Source organism: Nycticebus coucang, unplaced genomic scaffold, assembly GCF_027406575.1.
Source record: "Nycticebus coucang isolate mNycCou1 unplaced genomic scaffold, mNycCou1.pri scaffold_44, whole genome shotgun sequence".
Lineage (NCBI taxonomy): Eukaryota > Metazoa > Chordata > Mammalia > Primates > Lorisidae > Nycticebus > Nycticebus coucang.
In genome coordinates this window covers 1345858-1373665 of record NW_026515578.1, presented here as the reverse complement: position 1 = coordinate 1373665, position 27808 = coordinate 1345858, and the positions used below count along the sequence as shown (strand labels likewise).

The window sequence follows — 27808 nt, the reverse complement described above, 5'->3', positions numbered from 1 at the left end:
TAACCGTACTTTAATAAAAAGCTATATGCTATCCACATTTAGAGAAAACAGATTATATCAGAAGTCATTATAAAGGCTTTTCTTGCTTTAAGTGGGAATATACACCAGAGGCCTTTTAAACAGTACCTCCTCTAGCACATTTAAATTGTTTAATTTATGATTTTATTATTGGGCTACATTATTTATAGTTTCTGAAATACTTGCAACAGCAATGTGAAACTAATTTCCTGTTCCCTCCCCCAAGTTTTTAACATTTTATTGGACAAAGAGCATTGTAAGTGCCCTCTCTTCTCTTCACCCAGATGTCATTCCCTGACTTATTCCTTATGGAAAGACTGGATTCCTTCTGCCTCCTTTTCAACCTACTGAGCTCTACCATTTTCTACACCCATTAGTTCCCTCATATTGTTTATTTTATCTAACAGAGCAGTTATTTATTTCTCACTTGTATGAAGTACAAATGTAGATGTTTTGGGGAAGATGTAGAAAGACATCTGTCCTCTTCAACCAGTCTCTTCTTTCATAAATCACAAGGGCCAGGTGGCCCCTTGAATTACTGAGTGAGCCTCTCCCATCTTTCATTCCCTACTTAGCCAACTTGAGTTCTAATATTATCATGAGACTCTATGTCTTCCAGATAACCTGTATTTTCTTGACTTGCTTTCCTAATTATTTCCTGGAAACATGCTATGTCTGGTTAAAGTCTAAGCACCGCTAGAAGAAATTATACAATATCAGGGTAGCTTGGTGTCACTAAAGGCCAATTTTAGTTGAACACTCCACTGGGTATTCTTAGTTTGATTTCTCTGAGGCAGTTACCGACTACTTGAATCGACTTCATTATACACATCCCCTCACACATGCACATCCAACTCCTGCCTCTTTCTTTCTTTCTTTTTTACAGACAGACTTTCACTTTTTCACCCTTGGTAGAGTGTGGTAGCATCACAGCTCACATCAACCTCCAGCTCTTGGGCTTAGGTGTTTCTCTTGCCCCAGCCTCTTGAGTAGCTGGGAACACAGGTGCTTTCCAAACACCCAGCTACCTGCCACTTTCTATTGATGGTCTGACTTCATGCTGTATGTTTCACTTAAGCGATGGGTAAATCAGTAGATCAGCCATCACGGACGTCCACATCTTGCGGACTTCAGCTATATTTACATTCATTGAATTTGCACTATCCATCTTTTTTTATTGATGGCATATTGGTTTTTTGGACCATTAGCTTTTTTCCTATCATTCTTGGGTCATTTTGTATTATTAGGTCATTTGATGAGATATTATAGAGATACTATGGTTTTTCATCCATGAAATTGTGAGCTCAAAGAAGGCAGAGGTTTTGGTCTTTTTGTTCACTTCTATATTTCAAATACCTAGAACAGTGCCTGACACATACAAGTAAGGACTTACTGATTGAATGAAAAAATTCATAGACCTGCCATATGCTCACAAGACACACAAAGAAAATAGCTAGCCTCAAAAGAGTAGTCTTTCCTAGTCCTCTACCTTAATACCTATGTTGTCGAAAACTACCTTTTTAGATCCCTTGTCAGTTTTATTTTAATGAGTATGACTAATAACTGGGGGTCAGGGACTGTAGGAGTTTTTCTCAGGTTTGTTGATGGTTTCCTAAATTGACAGCATCCTCTCTTTAGTTCTCTCTCTTGGAAATTAGGATAATAGTGACCACACATTAGGTGATTGATGCTAAATGGGTTCAGGGATGGAATATTTATAGACCGATGTTGCCAAGGTCTCCCAGAGGATCACATCTCCTGTGCAACTGCAAAACCATACAGCCACTTACACATTATTTAATATAGAGCCATTGGATAGAGAATGCTTTATAGAACACAATTTGAATCAAAGTAGGCAAAGTTTTCCGTGTAGAACTAGCTAGTAAAACTGCAGGTCAATACAAAATATCAAAGCTATTTTACCTAAATACTTACACAATTCTTTGCTTGATGGAATTTAAAATATATTAACCATTTTGTGCAACTTTTTATAGCACGGGTCTACAAATGGGAAGTGAATGCTTGTGAGATAGCGTTTCAATGTTGATCTAATCATCAACATTGATGGCAAATAATCTCATCAGTAATGAGTTTTTGAAATCTCATCTTGCAAACATCTTTCACCCATAGGAATTGCCAAATACTGATATGATTTTACAAGAATTGACCATTAGTTGAACATGTTTCTCTCTTGGATTGTAGAATTTTGTTAGATTCCTCATTTAATATTTGTCTTTTAGCATAAAATCACCTGCTCCTTGGATCTACTTTCCCTGTCATTGCAGGGTTCTCTTTCGTGTTTTCCAATTATGAGAAAATTGGAAATTTTCTTCCTCTGGGGATTTAGATGGCCAGAATAAATTTCCTAAATAAAGTTGTAATTTTTATGATTATTGTCATGTAAGCATGAAGTTTTAAGCCTTGTTTAATATTCAGTAGCCTTATTTAAACATGAGAGCAAACACTACTCTCAATCTTACCAGATTTATTCAAGGAATCTAGATTCACATGAATTCAGTTAGCTGAATGATGTTTATAGTAACAGCAAGTTGTTATCAAATGTTGATAATGAGAAAGGAAAGGCTATGCATTAGAAACTATGCAAGATAGTAAATGTTACTGAATGCTTTTCTCAGTCCCAGAGGCAACCTGAACTCTCAGAACACATACCGTATACCACAAAGATATTTAAGATAAAGGAAAGGATTCAATTTCCACTTTATCTTCTGTCAACATTCACCCTATCACTGCCATAGAAGTTGTCAGAGCATTCTTCCTAAAAAGTTTGTGAAAGCTAAAGAAGATCAACTCTAACAGTTGTAGAAAGAACAAAATGAGGTTAACTATGAGCTAACCAGACTGAGTACAACTATCAAACATACACATTAATGTACATATGAAAACAGACATTTACACAGATTGACATTGCTGCAGACACAGGAACCCCTTATTATATTTGAGAAGATTTTGTTTTCTACTTTTGGAAAAGGTAGCTTTTAGGAATATTAAGGCAGGAGGAAAGCACTTTAGATTAGCAGTTTTGATATTCCTTCCTGTCTGCATTCCTCTTGAAGGCTGTGAAATCCAATGGATGCTGAGGGTAAGTCGTCTTATGAGGAGGAGAAGATTCCTATCTTGACAGCTGAAAGAAAGATTGCTGTGACCCATGCCCTGGGCAAAGTAGTACTTTTTAGACGTATTTCAAATAATCCTATCATTAAGCCTCTGAAAAATTGCTTTTTAAAATTAATTTTAATAATGAGAAATGAGGGTAAGTCGATTGCCCAAACAAGTTTCTGAATCAGGAGTCTATGTGGATTCCTTACCCCAGAGGCAAAGAGCTACACACCAGAGTATATGAATACGGTGATGCACTTACTGCACCCAAGAAAGGGAAGTGCAGATGATCTGGCAGAATGATGTTAAAACCATCTACCAAAATGACATTAATATGTTTATCTTTTCACTACTTGGCTTTTAAACTATTTGATTTAAATAGGTTATTCTGAGGATATGAAATGCTAAGACACATTAGCAAGTATTCTGAACAATACAGAAGACTTTCTTAAGATTAGCATTTGACACTGCTGGCTATGTCCTGCACCAAAAGACCATCTCCTTCACTGTTTCATTATCAGAGAATGGTGGTAGCTAAAGATCTTCTCTGGGTAGCTTTGTTTGGTGTCATAAAGAAGAATGTCACACAGCCAGAGTTTCATGACTGATTTTCTTTCGTTCTTACTGGCGAAATAGGGCCCACCCCTGACTGGGGACAGCCTCGTCATATGGCTCCTCACACTTTCGTTCCAAGAACCATAATTGCAGGCTAGTTTGAATCCGCTCTACAAATGCAAGCTTCAAGGGTCATCCAGAGCTTTGGGCAGGATGTACTCACAATGTTTGTCTTTTTCAGTATCAGGTGTTCTCTTTCTGGGGTCCCCCCTCCCTTTGCAGCTGCTGTGGGTACCTCTGTTTTGCTTCACTAGATCTTCAAGCCTGCAAGAGAAGAGGTCTCTCTCTGCATTTTATTCACTCTCACTACCCTGAGGCCTGCCTTCAGACTAAAACCTCTAGAAATGTAATATACGTCCAGTGATATCACATCCCCCTGTCTAGGTGTCAAACTTATACCTGTAGTTCTACGTTGTCTGGGTCACTTTACTGCCTTCCAGTGAGTTGATTTGTGTTTGTTTTCCAGAGCGTTCACTTGTTACCTGTTTCTGTGTGTTGTGGGGAAGCAGCAGGGCTTACCCACTTTTCCAGGAAGTGGCACCTCAAGAGAGCTATCTTTTTATGTATCAAATCTTGTGCATATCTTCTAGGTTTCAGATAAAATAAAATTTGGCACAGATGATACCAAAAACACTTTTACATTATGGCATCCCAAAATTATATCTTCCAGTTGACTTTTCTTCCTTCTGCCTATTTTGTTTATGCTGTATATTTCTAATAAAGTTTCACTTCCTTTCCTAGTTTTGTTCAATAGTAACTTCTTGAGTATTTCATCTATGCAAGACACTATGGTAGATTATCTATCAGTCGAAATCTTGTCCATTCCAAATACAGATCACATGCAAATGCCTCCAAGATTGTGCTTCTGTGTGCTACTGGGTAGTGGTGATACACGTCCCTCTGAATGCCTTTGGTAGTGGGTTCTTCCCTTACGAAAATTTATTTGTTCCTATGTTTGCTTTTATTCCCACCATGATTAGTCTCCTTTTCTGTGAAATAAAAAACTTCATTTATAAGGACAAGTCTCAAGTTTGCATCCATTCTTGCTTCCTGAAACATACTTTTTAATGTTGGTAACTGAAAAGAAACATGAAAGTATTTGTAGTATCAAAGGAAGTAAAAAAATTGTAGGACGTTAACTTCCTGTCTGTGTTCTTAATAGTAGAGGGGGACATCAGGTAACAAAACACTCTTTGTGTGGAACATCTTAGCAGAAATAACTTACCTCCTCCTTCCCTTCCTCTTCCTCTTATTCTTTATTCTCTTACCATTCATTTTGTCTTTCTCTTCCTTCAATTCTTTGTTCCTTTCATCTTGTCCTTCCCAAATTCTCTTCTCAATTTCTTTTTCCCATTATTTATTTATGATCAAATTCAAACCTTTTCACATGCTTAGTCCTCATTTAAATGGGAAAATATGTGTGTTTATATGCAACACTTTTTGTTTTAAGTTGTTTCAGCCGGAAGGAAAACTTTTCTTTCACCTTTGACAATTTACCACCAAAACTCAAGTAAACAGAATGATGATGTTTCTGAAATAAAGGGGAAACCCAAATATTTGATTATGTTTTCTATGAGCCTTCTTTCATTTATACACGATTGTAATGTAACCTGAGAGTTTGACTAGTCAACGACAAAAGATCTAGGAAAGTTTTTCTGTCTTTGAGCCTTTGTAGCAAACATACTTCCAAATGGAAACTGTGGTACTAAGGGAAAGTGAGATGAACTAGTTTTGCTAATGATATCCAATTCCATTGTTAGATTTGGATCACATGATATCTACAAGAACATGTATCATCAACTGGGCCTGCTGCTGTCATTCTGGCACTGAACTGGAGAACTCACCTGTGTCACCACCATCTTCTTCTCCTGCCCCAGGGAAGTTCTTCGGAGTTGCCCTGCCGAACATTTGCGACTATGGCGATATTCCTTTACCTCTCTACGTAAGGCTCATTTTCATAGTAAAATAATGGAAAGGGATTTGGCAAGCGAGAGTTCTGGGAGAGAAATCTTTCCCCAAATGGATAAAGTGTAAAAACTCTTAGTTTTGTCTAAGGATCTGTATTAATAATAATTTTGAGTATAAAAATCTGATGTAGGACAGTGCCTGTGGCTCAGTGAGTAGAGCGCCAGCCCTTATACCGAAGTGGCGGGTTCAAACCCGGCCCCAGCCAATAAATGGAAAAAAAGCTGTTGTAAATGTTGTAGGAGGCCACACCTCGTGGCTTACAATGGTAATCCTAACACTCTGGGAGGGTTCGGCAGGTGGATTGATGGATTAAGGAGTTTGAGACCAGCCTCAGGAAGACTTAGAGCTTGTGTTTACTAAAAATTGAAAAACTGAGGCAAGAGGATTCCCTCAGCCTACGAGTTTGATGTTGCTAAGAACTATGAAGCTGTAATACTCTACTGAGGGCGAGAAAGGGAGACTCTGTTTTCAAAAAGAAAATCTAGGGCGGCCCCTGTGGCTCAGTGAGTTGGGCGCCTGCCCCTAATTTCAAGGATGGCAGGTTCGAACCTAGCCCCAGCTGAACTGCAACAACAGCAAAAAAAAAATTTGCTGGGCATTGTGGTCGTTGTAGTCCCAGCTGCTTGGGAGGCTGAGGCAAGAGAATCGCGTAAGCCCAAGAGTTAGAGGTTGCTGTGAGCCGTGTGATGTCAAGGCATTCTACCCGAGGGCAGTACAGTGAGGCTCTGTCTCTACAAAAAAAAAAAAAAAGAAAGAAAATATGATTTAAATACTGGAAATTCATGAGGAAGACATAATATGAAAAGATAATCTAGTCAACTGACCACAAGAAAGAGTCACATAAACTTGCTTGTGTTAATGAGTTGACTCTGTAGACAGAGATGTTTCATTATCCCTCAGAAATCCTTTCATGAACTCTCATGGTTGTGAAAGTCTTCTATTATCACATTAGGAGCAGTGACTACTGAATCTTATTCTTAAGACTGAAGACATTTTTATTTGTATTTCAAGTGTCTAACCATAAAAGTACGGTCTCTCGAAATTAAACTTTGAACACAAAATGGGTGAAATGAAAGCCCCTGAGTTTATATTCTCTGCAATGGATACATGAAGTGGATCACTGCTAAACACAACGGAGTGACCCGTGAGCACTGTGCTACACGAATGGCATGGCATGCCACATTGCACAGCTATGAGTGCTGGGCACTAGTCAAGCCACTAGGCGTTGGCTCTCACAAGACATTTAAGGGGCAGTTATTATCAGATCATCCTCCCTACATAAGAAATGTTCTGGAACCTCCAAACTTTACCCTAGGTTCCATAGTACATAACATAGAATAATTAGGTTTTGAATCTCATGGATTGCTTTTCTCCAAAGCCATTCTCTTCCTCCAGTACAAGTAGAAGACGGAAAGAAAACTAGAACACCTTTAAAATACTGTCAGCAATTTTTAAGAATACAACACATTCTTGTTAACTGAGGTCTCCTTGCTAGACAGTAGCTCCCCTGAATTTAATGTTCCCATCTAACTAAAATGTTGTACCTTTGGACCAAAAATCCCCCTAACCTCACTACCACTCTTACCCTGGTAACTACCATTCTGCTCTCAAAAGAAATTGAGTTTAATCCTTCTAGCCATCTGTCTGGATCTAGTCCTACAGTGCCTTTATCTTAGCACATCCCAGACTCTGGGGCCAAAGAGGGCATGTACCTGTCCCCTTGTTCATGGAGATGAAGTGCCTTTTTTTTTTTTCTTTGCTTCCCCATAGGATGTTCTTTTTTTCCTCAACGCCAAGGGACCCCTGACGGCTGGCATCTTCTGGGTCCCTGGTGACAGTGACTCCTGCAAAGACATTATTGAAAAACTGGATGCAGGAGTTGAAATTGATCTTGGGCGTGAAAATCCCTATGTCTTAGCATGTGTGCTAAAGGTAGGAAAAATCCTCTGTTTGTCACCCCCCGTGTAGCTCTGAAGCAGCATATTTCTTTTCTTTGTTACCTTATGAAAATTATTCTTGTCTGTAAAGACCTATAGCAAACTGAAAATCAAATATGTATGAAAAAAAATTTATCATAAAGGAACCTTAGACCTTAAAAGCCACCACCAATGATACGACATATCAAATATGCTTTTTAAATTTTCATCTCACAATAACCCATCTTTACTTCTGCTACTCCTACCCCATGTACAAAACACAATCTTATTCAAATCTAAAATAATCCAAACCCACTCACAGATGTTGCAAAAACCAACACCTTGTTTATGATGATGTCTCCACTATCGCATACTCTTCCTGGTGAAGGTAAAGATTTCAAAATTAATCTTGGGTGAAACTTTTTTTTTTTTTGTAGAGACAGAGTCTCACTGTACTGCCCTGGGGTAGAGTGCCGTGGCATCACACGGCTCACAGCAACCTCTAACTCTTGGGCTTACCCGATTCTCTTGCCTCAGCCTCCCCAGCAGCTGGGACTACAGGCGCACGCCACAACGCCCAGCTATTTTTTTGTTGCAGTTTGGCCGGGGCTGGGTTTGAACCCGCCACCCTCGGCATATGGGGCTGGAGCACAGCTCACTGAGCCACAGGCGCCAGCCTTGGGTGAAACTTTTGAAAATAGATACAGAATTGTACCTTAATACAGAAATATTCTTCTACCAACACAAGCCAAAAATTGCTGAGATCACTGACAATTTCTTTCATGTACATAGTTATCATGCAAATATCTTCTTCATACTTTCTCCCCTGTTTCTTTTTCCCTTGACTGCTGAGTCAGAATGATTTGAACATTTGGGTTTTCTTTTACCTTTATGACATTTCGTATTCTATACGGTTCTTTTGCGTCAATCATGATTAGTGAAAACTTTATAACCTCATAATTAGAGTTGGGACTTAATCATTCTGCCCCACAATCTCAGAAGTGCCATATATTTATTTTTTGGTTTATTTTTTATTTAGTTTTATTTTTTATTGTTAAATCATAGCTGTGTACATTAATGTGATCATGGGACACCATACACTGGTTTTATAGACCATTTGACATGTTTTCATGACACTGGTTAACATAGTCTTCCTGGCATTTTCTTAGTTATTGCGTTAAGACATTTATATTCTTCATATACTAAGTTTCAGATGTACCCTTGTAATAGGTGTAATCCCACCAATCACCCTCCCTCCACAAATCCTCCCCTTCCCATCCCACTCTCTTCCCCTTCCCTATATTCTTAGTCTATAACTGGGTTATAGCTTTCATATGAAAGCCATAAATTAGTTTCATAGTAGGGCTAAGTACATTGGATACTTTTTCTTCCATTCTTGAGATACTTTATTAAGAAGAATATGTTCCAGCTCCATCCATGTAAACATGAAAGAAGTAAAGTCTCCATCTTTCTTTAAGGCTGCATAATATTCCATGGTGTACATATACCACAATTTATTAATCCATTCGTGGATCGATGGGCACTTGGGCTTTTTCCATGACTTAGCAATTATGAATTGGGCTGCAATAAACATTCTGGTATAGATATCTTTGTTATGATGTGATTTTTGGTCTTCTGGGTATATGCCTGGTAGAGGAATTATAGGATTGAATGGCAGATCTATTTTTAGATCTCTAAGTGTTCTCCAAACATCTTTCCAAAAGGAATGTATTAATTTGCACTCCCACCAGGAATGCAGAAGTGTTCCCTTTCTCCACATCCATGCCCACATCTCTGGTCTTGGGATTTTGTGATATGGGATAATCTTACTGGAGTTAGATGATATCTCAAAGTAGTTTTGATTTGCATTTTTCTGATGATTAAGGATGATAAGCATTTTTTCATATGTCTGTAGGCCGTGTGCCTGTCTTCTTCAGAGAAGTTTCTCTTCAAGTCCCTTGCCAGGCCTGTGATGGGATCACTTGTTCTTTTCTTGCTTATACGTTTGAGTTCACTGTGGATTCTGGTTATTAAACCGTTGTAGAAAACACAACAAGCAAATATCTTCTCCTATTCTGAGGGCTGTCTGCTTGCTTTACTTACTGTGTTCTTGGCTTTGCAGAAGCTTTTTAGTTTGATCAGGTCCCAGTAGTGTATTTCTGTATCTTCTTCAAATGCCCGGGGTGTCCTCCTCATAAAATACTCACCCAGACAGATTTCTTCAAAAGTTTTCCCTGCACTCTCTTCTAGTATTTTTATAGTTTCATGTCTTAAGTTTTAATCTTTAATCCAGTGAGAGTCTGTCTTAGTTAATGGTGAAAGGTGTGGGTCCACTTTCAGTCTTCTACAGGCTGCCAGCTAGTTCACCCAGCACCATTTGTTAAACAGCGAATCTTTTCCCCACTAAATGTTTTTAATTGGCTTTTCAAAGATCAAATAATGCTAAGTAGCTGGGTTCATCTCTTAGTTCTCTATTCTGTTCCATACATTTAACTCTCTGTTTTTGTGCCAGTTCCATGCTGTTTTGATCACTATCGATTTATAGTATAGTCTGAGGTCCGGTAGAATGAGTCCTCATGCTTTGTTTTTATTTCTGATTAACGTCTTGGCTATTCGAGGTTTTTTTCTGATTCCATATAAAATTAAGTATTATTTTTTTCAAGGTCTTTAAAGTATGATAATGTAGCTTTAATAGTTATTGCATTAAAATTGTATATTGCTTTGGGTAGTATGGACATTTTAACAATGTTGATTCTTCCCAGCCAGGAGCCTGGTATGTTTTTCCATTTGTTAACATTTTCGGCTATTTATTTTCTTAGAGTTTCATAGTTCTCTTTATAGAGATCTTTCACGTCCTTTGTTAGATAAACTCCCAAATATTTCATCTTCTTTGGCACTACTGTGAATGGAATAGAGTACTTAACTGTTTTTTCATCTTGACTATTGTTCGTATATATAAAAGCTACTGATTTATGAATGTTAATTTTGTAATCTGAGACACTCCTGTATTCCTTCATTATTTCTAAGTGTTTTGTACTAGAATCCTGGAGTTTTCCATATAGACAATCATATCATCTGCAAAGAGAAAACGTTTGATCTCTTCTGATCCTATATGGATACCCTTGATTGCCTTTTCTTCCTTAATTGCAATGGTTAAACTTCCATTACAATGTTAAAGAGCAATGGAGACAATGGGTAGCCTTGTCTGGTTCCTGATCTGAGTGGAAATGATTCCAATTTAACTCCATTCAATACAATATTGGCTCTGTGTATGCTGTAGATGGCCTCTATCAGTTTAAGAAATGTCCCTGCTATATTAATTTTCTTTTATTTATTTATTTATTTTTATGAAACCATAGCTGTGTACATTAGTGTGATCATGGGGCACCATACACTTGGTTCATAGATCGTTTGACACATTTTCATCACATTAGTTAACATAGCTTTTGTAGCATTTTCTTAGTTATTTTGCTAAGAAAATGGACCTTTACATTCCACATTTACTAGGATTTACATATACCCCTGTAAGATGCACCGCAGGTGTAATCCCATTAAGGCCCCTCCTTCCCCCTCCCTCCCCCCTCCCTCCCCTCCCTTTCCCCTTTCTAATTTTCTTAAGTGTTCTGATCATGAAGGAATGCTGGATATTATCTAAAGCTTTTCTGCATCAATTAAGAGAATTATATGTTCTTTCTTTTTTAATTTGTTTAATGTGCTGAATTATACTTATAGTTTTCCATATATTGAACCATCCTTGAGACCCTGGGAGAAAAGCAAATTGATCATGATGTATAATTTGTTAGATGTGTTGCTGGATTCTGTTTGTTAGGATCTTGTTGAATATTTTTGCATCTATATTTATTAGTGATATTGGTCTATAATTTTCTTTTCTTGTTGGGTCTTCTTCTGGCTTGGGGATCAGGGTGATGTTTGCTTCATAGAACGTGTTGGGTAGTCTTCATTCTTTTTCTATATTTTGGAACAGGATGAGTAATATAGATACTACTTCCTCTTTAAAGGTTTGGTAGAATTTTGATGTGAAGCCATCTGGTCCCGGGCTTTTCATTTTAGGGAGATGTTGTATGGTTGATGCTATTTCAGAACTTGATATAGGGCTATTCAACATTTCCACTTCATTCTGGCTAAATTGTGCAAGGTGAGGTGCTTCCAAGTATTTTTCAATTTGCTTCATATTTTCATACTTCTGAGAATAAAGTTTCTTGTAATATTCATTAAGGATTTTTTGAATTTCTGAGGAGTCTACTGTTATTTCCTCTTAGTCATTTCTGATTAATGAAATTAGAGATTTTACTCTTTTCTTCCTAGTTAGGTTAGTCAAAGGTTTATCTGTTTTATTGACATTTTCAAAAAAACAACTTTTTGATTTATTGATCTGTTGTATAATTCTTTTTTTTTTTTTTCAATTTCATTTAATTCTGCTCTAATTTTGGTTATTTCTTTTCTTCTACTGGGTTATGGGTTGGAATGTTCTTCCTTTTCCAGTTATTTGAGATGTCTCATTAAGTTATTAACTTCCTCTCTTTTCGCTCTCTTGGGGAAAGCTCGCAGTGCTATAAATTTCCCTCTTAGGACTGCCTTTGCAGCATTCCAGAGGTTCTGATAATTTGTGTCTTCATTGTCATTTGTTTTAAAAATTTCAGGTTATCCTTCTTAATCTCATCTATGACCCAGCTATCATTCAGCATAAGGTTATTTAACTTCCATGTTTTTGTATGAATATGCAGATTCCTGCTGTTACTGAGTTCAACTGTTATTCCATGGTGGTCTGAGAAGATGCAAAGAATAATTTCTATTCCTTTAAATTTACTGAGGTTAGACTTGTGACCTAAGATGTGATCAATTTTGGAGTATGTTCCGTGGGCTGATGAGAAGTATGTGTATTCAGCTATGTTGTGATGAAATATTTGTAGATGTCTGCTAAATCCAAATGTTGGTTAGGTTTAATTTTAAAATTTCTTTGCTCAGCTTCTTATTGGAGGAACTATCCAACAATGTCAAAAGAGTGTTGAAATCTCCAACGTTATAGAGCTGGAGGAAATCAAGTTGCTCATGTCTGTTAGTGTTTCACTTATAAGTTGAGGCGCATTCTGGTTGGTTGCTTAAATATTAATAATTGAAATCTCATCATATTGAGTATTACCCTTAACAAATATGAAGTGACCATTCTTATCCTTCCTTACATTTGTTGGTTTAAAGCCTATTGTATCTGCTAATAGAATTGCAACACCTGCTTTTTTCTGATTACCATTTGCCTGAAATATGGATGACCATCATTTCACCCTGAGTCTATATTTATCTTTTAAGGTAAGATGTGATTCTTGTATGCAGAAAATATCTGGCCTGAGTTTTTGTATTCAGTCAGCCAACCTTTGCCTCTTCAGAGGACAGTTTAAGCCATTCACATTAATGGAGAATATTGATAAGTCTGGTAAAATTTTGGGTATTGAGTTTTTCAAAAGTCCAATAGACATTTTTAATCCTTTCACCACTGTGGAAGTTGGAGTTTGATCAAAAGTTTCTGAATGAGTTTACTTTTGTGGTACAGGAATGGGCTGGTCATTATGGAGGATAGTGCTGGGAATATCCTGAAGAGCTGGTTTGGTTATGGCAAATTTCTTCAACATGTGAATGTCATTAAAGTATTTATTTTCTCCATCATAAATGAAACTCAGTTTACCTGGATATCGGATTTGGAGTTGAAAGTTTGTTTGTTTTAGAAGATTAAAAGTTGATCATGTATTTATTTTTTGAAAACCTAGACCTAAAATCAGCTTTTAGCACAGCTTCTGTCCCTGGAAATAGCTTCTACAGGACTTTCTTAGGCCTTCATCTCCCAAAGGATTGGAATCAACTAGAGCCAGTGGTAGAGACCAGCCCTCAGCCTGAATCTCAGGGAAACATGATGACAATGAATCTTGCCTACCTCTAGTTCAACAGAGTGGCCCTCTTGTTTGACAATCTTACTTCATGACTTTACGATCAAATACATTTCTTCATACATGGGCCATGTCTCTTCTTCAACAAATCCTCATTTAGACATTTTCAAATAAATGTCACTCAAAAAAATGGAGAACTTGATTTATTGTCATGTATTCAGTTTTGCAAAGGGTTTGTACTTATTCTTCCATCCTGGAATATAATACAGACATACATTGTCCTTTAAGCAAATTATATATGCCAAGGATATGCATACTGTGCATGTACATTGGCATTATAAATATTCTTCATGAAATTAGGTTTTCTTCCATCTCTTTTTTTAAGAAAATCAGGCTGTCTCAAACTATCTTCTCAGCATACTGTTTTTCATAAAAATACACTTCTTAAAATGTACTAAATTGCTGAGGCTATTGCAAAGAACAATGGTATTTTAAGTGCTAAATTGTGATTTGAATGACAAGAATATTATTTTTTTTAAAGGGGCAAAAAAAAAGAATCATAATGATTGAAGAATCTGCTTAAATGGATTTTGGGTAATTGAAGTTTTATTGTACAACTGCGTTTTACACCCATTTTCTCTAAGTGGTTGTGAAAAGGGACATATTTTTCACCACAACTATGTAAACTTCTGTTTTCTTATTTTTAAGTCTGTTTTGAAATGGTACTTAAGTATTCTTTTAATTTTTCACTCATGTTTTTTTTTTTCATTAAGTCATTTGTACACAAATCATGAATACAATTTTGTGATGATGGGATTCAATGTCTTGATTATCTGTAGAAATTGGACTGCTTACATGCAACTAATTAACATAGTCTTCTGGTTTTACTGAAATAGAAGTATAAGTCTTCCCAGTGTGATTGGACAAAAATTGCTTGATATTTGCTAACTTGGATATATCTGACTTTTCAGGAGACATTTATCTTTAGTCCTGTGAAATCTCAGCTCAAATGAATTGTGAAATTCTTCTGAGGCCTAGGTTCTGCTTTGAAAGACAAGAGATGTTTAGTCATGTGCTGGGTGTTCATGACTGCAATTCAGAACCTCTCCTAAGTTGTTATTCCAACTGTGGCAGAGTTAGTTAAGATGGTTCCAAGTTATTTTCATTCAAGGATAGTTGTAAGATTTAATGTTGTTCTTCAAGAGCAATCATGAGTATTTTCTCTATGGAGGTTTTTAAAAGAATTGCCCTATTTTGAAATCACAAATTTTCCTCTTCTCTATCTGACTTTTAAAATGGGTGCAATAGTTCAAATTAGTTTGGAATTAGAAAACTCAATAGCCTAACCCCCAAGTGGTTACGTGTTATGACAATAAGCCTGAATCACAATCATCCAGGCACATGTCTAGTGGAAGATACGATAGAACAGAGAATGCCTTGGAATCGATCTATTTTTTTTCTTATTACTTCTCTGACAAGAATAAAAGTATAATACTAGAGTGACATGAGGACATTGATGTTTTTTGAAATACCTTAGATTCTCACTTGACGTTGAGTGGCCTACTCTTGTCCTTTAATGGCACCTTTAATAGCAGGTGTCAATTAAAAGGAGTGGGCTAGTCTTTATAGGCAGTGAAAGGAATCAGAACTCCTTTTAATGTCTGAATTTCTAACCAGTCATCATTGCCATTCCGGCAACAACCCTGTTGCCTGCATAAGAATGAAGGCTTACAGGAAATGTGATAGGATGACAAAATACATGTACTAAGAAGTCAACAGGATGGAAATTTTGGAGCCAACAGGGGATAATAATATTATAAAAACTACACAATTCCTTTCTCTTGACTGATGGGAACCAAGAGTACCACAATGGGGCAAATGCTAAGAGTGAGAATCCTGGAAGGAAAGACACTCTGAGTAATAACTCTGAATAGTGGGAGAATGGAACAGACAAGTCTCCAGGGTCTTTATGTAGTTCAAGAGTGTCATCACTTCCTGGAATAGAGACCTCCCTAGACTAGGAAAAAGAGAGGACCTCATGTCAAGAGCTACTGCTATGATGGAAGATTCTTCCCCAGATGATGGAAAAAAGAGGGACCCAAAGTCTGGTGAGGATGAGGCATCAACGAGCTAGGGAGATGCAGAAGAATTAGAACTAGCTGGGAAAAATACACTGGGTGGGGACAGAAGTATGAACAAGGTCGCCACAAAGAGATAAAACAAGTAGTCAGAGCCACACACCATTTGGAGGACTACTCTGGAGGGGCAGCACTACCAAGCGAAATAGCAATAATACGGATGAAGAGACCAGTGATTGCCAGGTCAAAGGCACACCAAGTGATGAGCGTTGTAGGACACATAAGAGCAAGTAGGTAAAGAAGGAGATCTCAGAAGGAGCAAAGTCTTGAAGGATCCCTTGAATGAAAAGATCTGCAATCCACTCACAAATGTCTCCAAGACTGTTTGTTTCAGGCCGAGACCAATTTTCCCATGAACCCTGAACAAATGACATAAAACAACAAGACAGACAAGGGCCTGACATGAACTATGTCTATTAGTCCACACTTACTCTCACATTTCTATACGCTCAGAACCAATACACACACTCGTACACCACTCAACAGACTCAGAGGTTGATCAGACCCCCCACTTCCAACCAAATTGTGGGAATCCCAGATGGATCTTACCTTGTCTTAGACGTCTGCCTGTACAGGTGCCTGTTCCTGCATGCCAGTTCCTCCCTGTGTTTGATTCCCTGAAGACTCATCAAGGGGACCTGGCGGATTAGCAGAAACCATCAGGTGCATCTGAACTCTCCCTCCCAAGGTGGTCTCATCCATCTCCACCAGTCATCTTGACTAGATTCTCTGAGGCTGTTTTCTAAACTTGTTAGAGAAAAGGCTCAAAAGCACCTGTGAATGAATAGGGGGGCATCCCACATTAAAAGCTCATCACTCAAGTTCACAAAGGGTCCTAAGGTGTTCCTTGGAGAACTCTGTCTGTGGAAAAATATCCTTCAAATGTTTGAAAAGACAGCTTAGGGGTGAGTCTGGTTTTGGTGATGAAAACACTATGTTGTAAAAAAGCAAAAGTACAAACTAAAATATATTAACCAAATGCATAAGACATAAATGGAACAGGAATGAACTAAAATATGTAATTTTGTGTAACTGTGGCTAGGGGTCCCCATCAGCATCCCAGTGTTCTGTGGGAGCCCCCAGTGGCCCAATAGCTCAGTAACCCATGGTTCCTGCTTCTGACAGGCCCAAAGCCCGGGAGTATGAGGTTACTGTCTCACAGGATTACAGGACCAACCTCAGGCATCATTCTTGAGGGTAGAAATCAAAGTCCCTTTTCACCTGCCCTCTGAACCCCAATTTCCCCGTGGACTGAGGCCACAGCAATGATGTCTCAGCAGCAGAAATGTCTTGCTGTCTTTGGCTGGGCTAAAACTCACCATTGGTTCTTCTTCTAGCATTTTGAGGGGTGGGATGCTCTACTGACACATGCTTCTGACAGTCTCTGACAGGCCAATAGCCCAGCAACCTGGGGTTCCTGTCCACAGCTCCATCCCCTTTGGCTTTCCCTCAGAGGTTCCTAAAGGCCCTACACAACTCACAACAAACAAATACAACAAACAGTTATATATTATCACAGTGGTCTACAAGAACAAATAAGCACAACAAGAAATATACACAAGTTGTTACACTCATGTTTGCAGACACTAGGCAGATATAGGTGTTTAAATTTCTTCCCTCCATAGGTGGACTTTGGCAGAATTTATGAGTGATTGTCAGCTTTTCTCCTGAGGGCACTGGGTACTATAGGCTCCCTGGAAAGTTTCCAGGGGGCTTCTAACGAAAGCTCACCCTGGAGGCCGCCTGAGTATCGGCAGTGTCAGTGTCTGGAGAACCTCCCTGGAATCTCTATAATGTTATGTCCAGGAGTCCCCTCACAGACCACACCACCAGACAAGTCAAATTAAAGAGGAGAACTTTTATTGAAGAGCCGGCTGGCAACTGCCCCAGTGTCTTAAAATGAAGTTTCTGAGTGCAACCCTGAATTGAGTGAGGCTCTGAATTTTATAAGGCAAAACTTTTCCAGGGGTCAAGCATGCATTTTTCCAGAAGCGAAAGCAACAGAGAGTGAGGTGTGTTACTCAGTTTATTAGGCTATGATCACAAGAGAACTTAGTAATTCATTTTCACAAAAAAATACAATCTACAATCTCCTAAGGTAATGTAGGGAGGGGGACTCGCAGGTGAGGGTCAGAAACATCATGATCATAAAAAGGGATAATCACCAAGGATATAATCACCAGTGTAGTTAGTAACTTACATCACTAACAATTTTAGAGGAGTGCATTCATAGTTATACAATGGAGGGATACAGAAGAGGAACTGGTTTTGAAGCTAATGGAACATAACAGAAAAAGAGTAAACAGTAAAGTGGATTCAAACTTGCTCTTTTAACATTCCCATATCATATACTGATGGCATGAAGACCACCTTAACACCAGAACATAGGATGTCGTACAAGTCTGCTAAAATGTGTACACAGAGGAGGTTCCACCCAAATAGAGAGTCCTTTAGCTTTCCCACAGTTATTCTGACTTTAGTTATTCCTACGGGTTTATTTGGAAAAAAAAAAATTAAAGCATTCATTTCTTTGTTGAAAAGTCAGTGGTGAATTGGCACAGAATTCTGTGTAGTTCGTGGAAGGGAGGACTTCACTAAACTTTGAAACAAGTTATATTCTTTCTGGCTTCTCTGGCATATACTTGATATGAGAATAATGCCTTAACACATTTGTTTTTCCTCTGTGTAAGGATTTTCTAAAAAACATTCCGGAAAGCATTTTTGCAAAAAGGCTCTACCACGAGTGGCTGTCCGTAATGGAGAAAAGCAGCGACAGACAGAAAATTGAAAAAATTAAAAGGTAATTATTTTAACATTTATGTCTCAAAAATTAATTTTATACCTTACATTTTATAATTTGTCTACTAAAACTCAAAGTTATATTCATGGGCAGCAGGTTAGAAGTTGGCTTCTATGAGCTTGTCACTGTCATTGTTTTCTCACTAATCCAATAAGCATGAAATGCTTGAACATTGTGCCCGTTCTGTGTACCTGACTTTTAATGAATAAAAAGAGCTATTATTCATTAATTCACTAGCTGTTATGTGGGTCACTATGAAATTTTTGAGAGACACAAAAATGAAGAAATGTAAAATCTCTACAGACACAATCAAATGGAACCCTGCCAGAAACCCCAATAAGACTTGCAAATTGAAACTTGCATGGAAGAGTCAGAAAGGGGAGTCAACTGTGGTTTTTGGAAGTGAGTTAATGCAGCATAACACAGGTTACAATTTATGATCTTAATTTTGGTAAATATCAAAGTAAATAAACATCTCTATTAATTCTTGAACTGAAGTCATAGAGAGAAAATGACTTATTTCCTCTTCTCAAGAAATTCAGTTTGGGAAAGATAGATAAACCAAGAAATTACTGTCAGTGCAGTCTAATCTGTCCTATAAAAGAGATATTTAGAGAATATTGTGGGAACAAAGCAGAGAATCACCCAGCTCAGCTTCTTGAGTCATGTCAGTAAAAAAGGGAGATGTATAGTGTCAGTATGATCACAAAAAGTAAATTGTTTCTTCTCGTGCCAAGGGAAATTTTGGGACCAATTCGATAGTCCTTTCTTGGATATATCCAACATGATAAGAGAATAGAAAAGAAATGTTTATTTACTCTGACTAAAGAGTGTGCGTTCTGTGAAAATTCAGGACACTCATTATCATTTAAGTGCATGTTATTGTTTAGTATAGATATTTTTCCTTGAACATCTTTTAAATATGAATTATATGCATACTTTTGGGGATTGTTGGAACATAGTACAGATATTGAAGATACCAGAAACTAAGCCATGTGGCATAATCATAACTCCACTTCCATTAGGGTTTGGTGTAAGCCATTTAGATAGCATCAGATTCTACATATTTGTTTGGTCATTGTTCACAGTATCATTTATCTATATTTATAATACACATATCATTCATATATGTATTTATCCTATGTACCATTAAAAGATAAACATTTTTTAAAAGCTACAGGCTCAGACCCTGTAGCTCAGAGGCCAGAATTATGGCCACATACACCAGGACTGGCAAGTTCAAACTTGGCCTGTCCCAAACAACAATAACAACAACAACAACAACAAAAATAGCCCAGTGTTGTGTTGAGTGCCTGAGGAGCTTCTTGGGAGCCTGAGGCAAGAGAATTGCTTAAGATCAAGGCTGTGCAGTTGCTGTGAGCTGTGATGCCACAGCACTCTACTAAGGGAGACATAGTGAGACTCTGTCTCAATATAAATAAATAAATACATACATACACAAATAAAATAAAGTGAGATAAAATAAAATACTATGTCTCTCATGAAAATATGAAATAAATGCATATCAATGCTTTTAGTTAAATTAATAATTAATAAGGGAATCGGTAAGATAGTGTAGCCATCTTTATAGATTGCACATTATGTAACCTTACGTATTTGAACCAAATTCAGCCAGAAATACTGAAATAAATTTACAAAATGATGCAAATATCCCACTTTCTACCAGAGCAAGGGTTCAGAGAAATCTGTTGACTCTCTACCAGACAGAGTTTTCAATTCTTTTGCAATGTTTTATGTACACTGCTAACAGTTATCTTCAATGACAGAGATGTAAACAGTCCTGGTTGTGAAAAGGCTTAAGGATCCCATAGTATCCCCAAAGCGTTTACTAGATGCCTTATTTTATATAGAATACACCCAGTAATCTTTTGGTCCATTTGAAAGTCCTGCATAATTCCTCCTCAGAGGAATTATACTTCTTTTCAGACTATTATGCTGAAGAAAGTCTTTTCTGTGATTTGTACAACAGGAGTCAGACATGCTTGTTTTCCTCAGGTTGCAGATTCTTTTATTAAAAAGCAACAATTGTGAATATCAGCTTGTCCATGTTTTCTGAGTAGGAGTAATACAATATTTTGGTAAATAATCAGGTAAAACACAACTGTAGCCGAGAATGAAAGAGGGAAGAGGAGAGTGAGGAGAAGGAAGGGAAGAGGACGTGTGGAGGGTGGGTAATTGGTGGAACTTCACCTAGGGTGTATATTGCAAGGGTACATGTCAATCAATTAAGAGTAGAGTATAAATGTCTTAACACTATCATTAAGAAAGTGAGGTGACGGTTATGTTAATCAGTTTAATGTAAGCATTCCAAATGGTACACAAAATCAGCACATTGTACCCCATAAATGCATTAATGTACCCAGTTATGATTTAATAAAAAAAATTGTTAAGAGATAAAAAGAGAGAGAAAAAGAAAAGAAAAAAAGAATCTCTTAGCAATTACCAAATCAGAATAGTAGAAAAGAAAGTAATGAAAATGTGACACATATATAAAAAGTGATAGAAAGGAGGTAAGATTTGGCTCTGCATCCTGTTGCACAGTGGTTATGGTGCCAGACACACACACTGAAAGATTCAGGTTTGAACACGGCTTGGGCCAGCTAAACAATGGCGAAACACCTGCAAAAAAAAAAGAAAAAATGGCTGGGCATTGTGGCAGGTGGCTGTAGTCCCAGCTGCTTAAAGGGCTGGAGCAAGACAGTAGCTTGAGCCCAAGAGTTTGAGGGTGCTGTGACAACTGACAACTGATTCTGCAACACTCTACCCAGGGTGACATAGTGAGGCTCTTTCTCAAAAAAAAAAAAAAAGGAATGAGGCAATATTTGGAACAAAATCAACCACAGAAGATGGTGGAGCAGACAATGAACTCTCAGAATGGCTGGTCTTTACAGCTGGGATTTGGTTCTTTACCTAGAGACAGCATTTCTGTGTTGCCAGTTAAAAATAAAGGAGCAATTTAAATTTAATTACTGTTTAATTTCATCAGAAAGGTTTTGGTGGGTTGTGGTTGAGAGTAATCTAAATGTTGCAAGATTTGCCTAAGCTTCAACATATTGAGCTAGTTTCAGGGAAGTATTTCATGAAGAGTATTCGTTTATAAATGACACTTATCTGAATTCTACTAAGTTTTCATTGTGTTGTAAAGACAGTGTATAAATATGACCCCCCCAAATCTCCAGTGTTTCTTTTCTCATTGTCTCCCTGCAGTTCTCACTTTATTGGGTTCCACATTAACTGAAACTTGGGTATCTGAGCTGGGTTCCTATTTGCCTTGTACCTCATGCAAAGTTAGTGTTGCCTGCCTTTACAAGATTGAAATAAATTGCCTTGCCTACCAAGTGCATTTTTCTGTATTTAGGCTATTAGACCAGCTACCAAGAGCAAACGTTGTGCTCTTACGGTACGTGTTCCTGGTCTTAAGTAATATCGCTGAACTCTCCGCGGCAAATGAAATGGATGCTTTACACTTAGGGGTGTGTATGGCTCCAAGTATAATCTGGCATCCTTCTGCAAGCAGAGAAGAAATGGCCTCTGCAGAAAAGGTAATGAAGTTTTTGTATTATATTTTCTGGGGAACTGAATCACCATTTGTAAAGGAAATGGAAGGTATTTAGTCTTAAAGACAATGTCTTATAGAAGTTGAATAGAATACACTTTCTTAAATTTAAGTCTACTATATAAAATGCAATTTATCAACATGTTATATGAAAATAAATGCTTCTTTTTATACGTTAATCAGCTTGTGGAATTTGTGATAAAAAACTGCCGCAACATCTTTGGAGGACACGTCACTGCCCTGTTTGGAGAGTCATCCGGAATATAAAATACTCAAGAAAAACCCTCAGGTACTGTCAATAATTGGGTTGCTTTTTGTGAAAAATGGACTCATGTCTCTGAAGATGCTGGCACAGTTGTTTTCTTCAAAGCCATGCAAGCTGAAAGAAAGCAAGCCTGGTATGTGGCTCAACAGAGCCCTGGGTTTCCCATCATTTCTTAGAAGGCCTGCTAACAGGTCAGGTTATTTAACAGGATGGTAGAGTTAAATAAGGTGTGTGATAAGTTCCTAGCTTTCATAAGTTATCAGAGGCAGCATGCTACAGTAGGATGGTTTGCACTTTTTTTTTGAAAAATTAAACTTTATAAGAAATGTTTGTTTTTGACATAGTCTCTCAATTTATCACCCTCTGTAGAGTTCTGTGACATCACAGCTCACAGCAATCTCCCACTCCTGGGCTTAGGTGATTCTCTTGTCTCAGCCTTCCAAGTCGCTTGGACTACAGATGCCCACCACAATGCCCAGCTAAGGAATTCTAATATATGTCGTATATATTGTTGAAACTGGAATAGAAAGCTCAGAAGTAGTAGAGGCAGGACTGATGTTCTTATTTTTCTTTTTTCCGCTCCCTGATTCTTGACACACTTCTCAGCATTTTACTGTGCTATGAGATCATTTGACAATAATTTGCATTATTCGCAGATAGGCAGATGTTAAAATCAAAGACAAAAGAAACCTCCAGGTTACGAATTCCTATATCACTAGCTGCTAGTTATGTTATCTTTGGCCAATTGTTTTATGCCACTGAGCATCAATATCTTAATCTAAAAAATGTGGATGAAAGTTTCTTTACGATTACTGTAAATATGAAATGAGGTAATGGATATTACAGAAACTTGAGCAAAAGAAACTGATAGACTTAGTCAATGGATTTCCCAAGAGTAAGCTATGTTTAACATCCAGCAACCCATGTTAGAAGGTACATTCTTATGCAGAACTAGGTATATGGAATTATTTTTTTACTTTTATTTTGTTATTACCACTTAGTCTAATGACATTTTCATTGTTTGGGAAAATTTTGCATAGAGAAAGACCATTCATCAGGACCTAAGGTAAATCTAGTACACCTCAACAGGCATTTCCCATTTTAACACCAGTGGTAATATTGTAATAGTTTCTTTATTGGCAGTAGGAATTGAAATACATTACCTAAAAAGACAATAAAACTAAGCAATATAGTTCATTTCTAAGGAAATATGGGTTTATTCGTTCTAAGTACGAGTGTTAATCCTGTTTGATTTTTTTGACAGATACATCTAGCTTTCCAGAGAGCCATGCTTCCTCATGTGAGAGCTTGAAGAAAAAAGCGACTGTGCAGCTGGCCCACAGTGTCATGAATCAAAGAAAATGGTCCAATTGAATTGAAGCATTGACTCACTTATAATGTCTCTGGACTCTGGCCTTGATGCCCTTGAATTCTAAATGAGCTTCAGAGCCTCCTGTATGACCTTTAGTTCAGGTGGACCAGCCTCCTAAAGACAAGCTGATGGATGTAACAATGTGCAGAGATATTCCACCACAGAATCCTGCCAAGATTCTGTCTGGCACTTGTCCACAGCTGCAGCATATGTTAAAAAAAAAAAAAATAGAAAATGCTGTAAGCTGTCCTGTATAAGCTCCACCTTGTTCTACAAGGCTAATTCTATCACATTAACAGCTGTGGCTCACCTGTAGTCCTAGCTACTTGGGAGCTGATTTCCCAGCAGAAACATTGTAGGCCAGATGAAGAGTTCCTATCTTGAATGCACTTCAACAAATTTCTGACAATGTAGCATTCTTTAACCTGCAAACTACAGTTTGTATTTGATGGAGGAATCAAATCTCCTGACTTGCAAACAAAAAGTGAAGCTGAACAGCTCCTATCTTGAGAAAATACATCTAACTTCCATGAAGAAATCAAGAGAGAGGATAAAAAGTTGGAAAAGGTTGATACTAAGCATGAAAGTGCACAAAGTCAGGCCATTCAACACAATGAGGAGGAGGAAGAGGAGGCTGAGGAAGAGGAGGACGAGGAAGAGGAGGAAGAAGAGGAGGAGAAGGAGGAGTCCAAACCAAGAGTGAAAATGATATTGCTAATGTTTTTAATCTCTGATTGATTATTCAATATGAATTATTAAAAAAGTAATAAATGGTTCACCAAGTTGGTTATTGGGGAGGATTAAAAAGTTTAGATAAAAGAATGCAATGAAAACGGTCTGAATTTTTAGCCAAAAAGTCATGGCTCTTCCATCATGAAAAAGCACCAGTTCACACAGCACTGTCTGTGAGGGAGTTAAGAGCAAGCAACATCATTTTCACGCTTGGTTTGGACTCCTCCTTCTCCTTCTCCTCTTCCTCCTCCTCTACTTCTTCCTCCTCCTCCTCTTCCTCCTCCTCTTCACCCTCCTCTTCCTTCTTCTCCTCCACCTCTTCCTTTCCCTCATCTTTTCCCTCATCCTCCTCTTCCTCATCCTCTTCCTCTTCCTCCTTCTCCTCCTCTTCCTACTCCTCCTCTTCCTCCTCGTGTTCCTCCTCTTCCTCCTCTTCTCCCTCTTCCTATTCCTCCTCTTCCTTTTCCTCTTCCTCTACCTCTTACTCTTCCTCATATTCCTCCTCTTTCTCTTCTTCCTCCACTTCCTGCTCCTTCACTGGGTAAAAGTTTGGACAACAATATTATTTTATACTATTGAAAATCCTAAGAACCTGGAAGTTGTAGTTCTCATTGTAGATACCAGTGACTTTAAAGCAGCAAAAGTAAAATTAGACAAAAATACATATTATAATTGTTCTGAAAACCATGTTTGCAAACAATCCAGGTTTGGGGTTGTTTTATCACTGCTTAAAAAAAATAAATGAAATACCAATACAAGCCTGAAACTAAGCATCAAAGTGCACAACAGAAATCAGGCAATTCTCCACAAGAAGAGGAGGATGCAGAGGAGAACAAGGAGGATGACCATAAGGAGGAGGAGGAGGAGCTGAAATGAGCAGGAAAGAGTGGAAGAAAGAAGAGCAGGAGTGGAATTGGAGGAGGTAGATTAGGAGGAGGAAAAAAAGAAAGAAGAGAAGGAAGAAGAGGAGGAAGAGGAGGAGAAGGAGGAGAAAGATATGGAGGAGGAAGAGGAGGAGGAGAAGAAGGAAGAGGAAGATGTAGAGAAGGATGAGGAGGAAGAGGAGGAGGAGGAAGAGTAGGAGGAGGAAGAGGAAGAGGAGGTAGAGGAGGAGGAGGAGGAAGAGGAGAAGGAGGAGTCCAAACCAAGAGTGAAAATGATGTTGCTTGCTCTTAACTCCCTCACAGACAGTGCTGTGTGAACTGGTGCTTTTTCATGATGGAAGAGCCATGACTTTTTGGCTAAAATTTCAGACCGTTTTCATCGCATTCTTTTATCTAAACTTTTTAATCCTCCCCAATAATCAACTTGGTGAACCATTTTTAATTTTTTAGTAATTCATGCTGAATAATCAATCTGAGATTAAAAACATTAGCAATATCATTTTCACTCTTGGTTTGGACTCCTCCTTCTCCTCCTCTTCTTCCTCCTCTTCCTGCTCCTCCTCTTCCTCCTCGTGTTCCTCCTCTTCCTCCTCCTCTCCCTGTTCCTATTCCTCCGCTTCCTTTTCCTCTTCCTCCGCCTCTTGCTCTTCCTCATCTTCCTCCTTTTTCTCTTCTTCCTCCTCTTCCTGCTCATTCACTGGGTAAAAGTTTAGAAAACAATATTATTTTATACTATTGAAAATCCTAAGAACCTGGAAGTTGTAGTTCTCATTGCAGATACCAATGACTTTAAAGCAGCAAAAGTAAAATTAGAAAAAAATACATATTATAATTGTTCTGAAAAATATGTTTGCAAACAATCCAGGATTGGGGTTGTTTTATCACTGCTGAAAAATAAAATGAAATACCAATACAAGCCTGAAAATTAGCGTCAAAGTGCACAACGGAAGTCAGGCAATTCTCCACACGAAGAGGAGGATGCAGAGGAGAACAAGGAGGATAATCATAAAGAGGAGGAGCTGAAATGAGCAGAAAAGAGTGAAAGAAAGAAGAGCAGGAGTGGAATTGGAGGAGGTAGATTAGGAGGAGGAAGAAGAGATAGAAGAGAAGGAACAAGAGGAGGAGGAGGAGGAGGAGAAGGAAGAGAAGGAAGAGGAGGTGGAGGGAAAAGATGAGGAGGAGGAAGAAGAGGAGGAGGAAGAGTAGGATGAAGAGGAAGAGGAGGAAGAGTAGGATGGGGAAGAAGATGAGGAAGAGGAGTAAGAAAAGGAGGAGCCCAAACCAAGAGTGAAAATGATGTTGCTAAAGTTTTTGATCTCAGATTAATTATTCAGTATGAATTTGTTAAAAAAAATAAACAAATGGTTTACAAAGTTGAGTTTGGGAAGTATTAAAAAGGCTAGATAAAAAAATTCAACAGAAAAGTTCTGAATTTGTAGCCAAAATGTCATAGCTCTTCCATGATGACAAGGCACCAGATCACATAGCACTGTCTGTGAGGGAGTTAATAGTGAGCAACATCATTTTCACTCTTGGTTTGGCCTCCACCTCCTCCTCCTCCTCCTCCTCCTCCTGCTCCTCCTCCTCTTCCTCTTCTTCATCTTCCTCCCCCTCTTCCTCCTGATCTTCATCATCCTCGCTACTTGTCTCAGCTGTCCATTATGACTTATTCCTTTCTGTGAAGGTAATGAAAACATTGAAAGGAAAACATTTTGATGATATTCAGGACATCAACACTAATATGAGATTAACTCTAATGGCCATTCCAGAAAAAGATACTAGACATCACCAAAAGACTAATAACCAGAATATATAGGCAAGTCAAGAAAATCAATAAGATTAAATAATTTTATTAACTGAGCAAGAGAGAAGAATAGAAACTTGTCTCACTAAAACAGATTAATGGAAAAACTAATTGTGAATACATGCTCTTTGTCATTAATTATCAGAGAAATATAAATCCAAACCATTAAGATTTCAGATTGCACCTGTCCCCAGTGAGAATACCCCAATCATAAGGTCTCAAAGCAGCAGATGCTGGCATGGGTGCAGAAAGAAAGCAATACTCATGCACTTGTGATGGAACTGCAACTACTATGGCCCATATGGAAAGTAGTATGAAGAGGCCTAAAAGAGCTAAGTATGGGCCTACTATTTTATATGAATCCCATTACTAGAAATTTTCCCAAGATAATAAAGGCACATTTTATTAAGATACCAGCCTTTGAATGTTTATAGCAGCACAATACACAATCATGAAGATGTGGAAATAACCCAAGTGACCTTCAACACATGGAGTCATAAATTCTGGAATATTTATATGTATCATGGAATGCTATTCTACACTAACAAAAGGTGGATATTTTGTATCTTTTGCAACACATGGATGTAATTGGAAGCCAGTCTCCTCAGTGAAGTGTCACAAGAATCAACAACAAACATCACATGTACTTAGTCCTAAAGTGGCACCATTAGATTAATACATGCTCCTATGAGAGAAAAACTCGAT

General features: G+C 38.0%; 1 protein-coding gene across 1 annotated transcript in view; it reads left to right on the top strand.

Annotated features, from left to right (window-relative positions):
* The window catches only part of LOC128579312 (rho GTPase-activating protein 20-like), a 41185-nt gene extending 14858 nt beyond the window's left edge, over window positions 1-26327 (top strand). The window contains exons 2-6 of the mRNA XM_053581458.1: window positions 5511-5692; window positions 7489-7650; window positions 18360-18469; window positions 21849-21963; window positions 26229-26327. Of these exons, the coding sequence (XP_053437433.1) occupies window positions 5522-5692; window positions 7489-7650; window positions 18360-18469; window positions 21849-21963; window positions 26229-26327 (657 nt within the window). The 5' untranslated portion in view covers window positions 5511-5521. The remainder of the gene's footprint in view (window positions 1-5510; window positions 5693-7488; window positions 7651-18359; window positions 18470-21848; window positions 21964-26228) is intronic.
* The last annotated feature ends 1481 nt before the right edge of the window (window positions 26328-27808 follow it).